Source organism: Carlito syrichta, unplaced genomic scaffold (genome assembly GCF_000164805.1).
Source record: "Carlito syrichta isolate Samal-C Ts95f unplaced genomic scaffold, Tarsius_syrichta-2.0.1 Scaffold307172, whole genome shotgun sequence".
Classification (NCBI taxonomy): domain Eukaryota; kingdom Metazoa; phylum Chordata; class Mammalia; order Primates; family Tarsiidae; genus Carlito; species Carlito syrichta.
Genome location: NW_007251268.1, coordinates 181,125 through 183,916, shown reverse-complemented (window position 1 = coordinate 183,916; position 2,792 = coordinate 181,125). Strand labels below are relative to the sequence as shown.

Here is a 2,792-nt window from a genome sequence, read left to right as displayed (position 1 = left end):
TCCCCACCTCCCCCACCCCGAGGCAGCCGGGCCAATGCCAGGGGGAGGGCAAGCACGCAATGATTGGCAGGAAACGGCCCCACCTCTAGGAGGGTTGCGCCCGGCGCAGGCTCTGCAACCCCGCCCTCCGCCCCGCCCACCTACCCGTTGGCTCCACCCTTTCCCGTCTCATCGACCCGCTCGGCTCCTGGCTGCTCCTGACTTGCCCGGCTACTGCCGGGCGGAGAGAGGACTAGGCTAGCTAGCCGAGTGACGAGCTCAGCTGATGCAACCTGGCCCGACTCGCGTGACAGTTCCCGGCACGCGGCTGCGGCAGCAACTGAGGAAGGGACGCGAGTGCCGGGCCGAGCGTGGGAAGTAGGGGTACCGAAGCCATGGGGGATGCTCCCAGCCCTGAAGAGAAGCTGTACCTTATTACCCGGAACCTGCAGGTCAGGCCTCGCGGTTGGAAATACGCCCTAGGTTCAGTGATTCCTGGGCCCCACTACGGAGTCCTAAGTGGTTAGGGCCGGGGACTCGGCGCCGGGGCAGCTCTGAGAGAGGCTGCAGACCTTACTGCTGCTCGGTCAGTCAGTCAAACTGCCATTCCCTGGGTTCCACGTAAATCACAGTGGGCTCACCTCCTGCGTACGGTTACATTGTATTTGGAGCCAGGCTTTAAATCCAGGACTCCCACCTCACCCTTCCTATTATGTGCCACCTGCCATCTGTATTGAGCATGAGTGACTCAATTTTGTTGTTTAGAACTTAGTGCCATATGTGCTGTGAAGTCATAAATGTCCTGCGACACATGCCCTTATTTTGATGTGTAAATACTATAAACATGTTTGGATGAATTAGGTTTTAGGGTAGTAGACACGTCCTACCTAGAGCGTGTTTGCATTATCAACTTGACAAGTGCACAGTTTTATATATGAATGTGAACAGGAGATTTGGGAGTTACGAGTTCATGAGTAGTTATTGAAGCTGAAAAGATCAGCTAGAGAGAATGTGGAGTAAAAAGAGGAAAGACTAGAGTCCTAAGGACTGCTAATATTTAATTGTAGGAAGAAGAGGAGCAGCCGCAAAGAAATCTAAGCAGAGAAGTAAAAGGAAAACTAAGAAAATAAAAGAGAGTGCTAGCCGGGCTCGGTGGCTCAGCCTGTAATCCCGCGCCTTTGGGAGGCTGAGGTGAGTGAATTGCCTGAGCCCTCGGGTTCGAGACCCGCCTGGGCAGCGAGACCTCATCTCTACAATAAATCAAAAAATCAGCCGGGCGTGGTAGCGCATGCCTGTAATTCCGGCTACTCGGAAGGCTGAGGCGGAAGGATCGCCGGAGCCCAGCAGGTCGAGGCTGCGGTGGCTGGGAGCGGCCACTGCACTCCAGTCTGGGCTACCGAGTGAAACTCCAACTCAAAAAAAAAAAAAGAAAAAGAAAAGAGAGTGCTTTCGGGGAGGGAGTGAAGACTAAAAATATTCACTGAATTAGCAGTATGGAGGTCCTCTATGATCTTAACAAGAGTATATATGATGCTGTATGGAATTCAGTAGTGTGATGTATGAATTCACATAGGAATGGGAGATAGGGAAATGGAGACCAGAAGCAGAGACAACTGTTTCAAGAAGTTGGCTTTAAGGAAGGAGAGTAATTTAAAGGTAGCTGGAGGGGAAGATGCATTTAGGGACATGCCCCCATCTCTCCTAACATCAGTGTCACTTCTTGGGAGTTGTACTAGCAGCAGCACCAGCTTAGGTTGGCTCTCAGCACTGAACATGGCGGACTTCCCTGCTGGCCCTGAGCCCAGACTCCCCTGGGACATATGCCTTTGTTTTCCTTGACACAGGGGAAAGGGTGAGCAAGGTGGGGCATTAGCATTAAACCAACTCTTCTGCTCCACAACAGGAGATTCTAGGGGAAGAGAAGCTGAAAGAGATACTGAAGGAGCGGGAACTTAAAATTTACTGGGGAACAGCAACCACAGGAAAGCCACATGTGGCTTACTTTGTGCCCATGTCAAAGATTGCGGACTTCTTAAAAGCAGGATGTGAGGTAAGAACTAATTCAATAAGCCCTTGGGAAAGAGAGACTTTAACAAGGGCAGTGCAAGAGCCTGGGTAGGTGGGTTTGAAGTACTTGGACAAATTCACATTTTGGTGGTCCCTTATTCCTTATTCCAGGTAACAATTCTATTTGCAGACCTTCACGCATACCTAGATAACATGAAAGCCCCGTGGGAACTTCTAGAACTCCGAGCCAGTTACTATGAGAATGTGATCAAGGCAATGCTGGAGAGTATTGGTGTGCCCTTGGAGAAGCTCAAGTTCATCAAAGGCACTGATTACCAGCTCAGCAAGTAAGTGCTTGACCATCCACCCTTCTTGTGGCTCTTATGCTTCTAGCTAATTACAGGCCTGTGGAATCCAGGCATTCTAAATTGGGATTCCAAGCTCTTTGTCATTAACTATTAAGAACCATTTAAAAATGTATACTCTTTGTCCTTTGAACTTATCTGTCAAAAATATACTGACTGGTAAATGCCCAAGTACTGTCATATTTGTTGGAAATATAAATATAACTATAACAAAATCCTTGCTTGCAGAGCTCACAGCATATTAGAGAGTGTTGATGAACAATTCAGCTTCCTTTTCTCTTCCAACCTCAGCAACAGTGATAAAAGAAGAATGAAAGAAAAATATTTCAGCCGGGCTCGGTGGCTCAGCCTGTAATCCCACGCCTTTGGGAGGCTGAGGTGAGTGGATTGCCTGAGCCTGCGGGTTCGAGACCCGCCTGGACAGCGAGACCTCATCTCTAC

The 2,792-nt window shown here is 49.7% G+C and overlaps 1 protein-coding gene across 1 annotated transcript in view; it reads left to right on the top strand.

The window, feature by feature from the left end:
* The first annotated feature begins 170 nt into the window (after positions 1-170).
* The window catches only part of YARS (tyrosyl-tRNA synthetase), a 35,701-nt gene continuing 33,079 nt past the window's right edge, over positions 171-2,792 (top strand). The window contains exons 1-3 of the mRNA XM_008063984.2: positions 171-431; positions 1,883-2,029; positions 2,158-2,333. Coding sequence (XP_008062175.1) covers positions 375-431; positions 1,883-2,029; positions 2,158-2,333 — 380 coding nt within the window. The 5' untranslated portion in view covers positions 171-374. The remainder of the gene's footprint in view (positions 432-1,882; positions 2,030-2,157; positions 2,334-2,792) is intronic.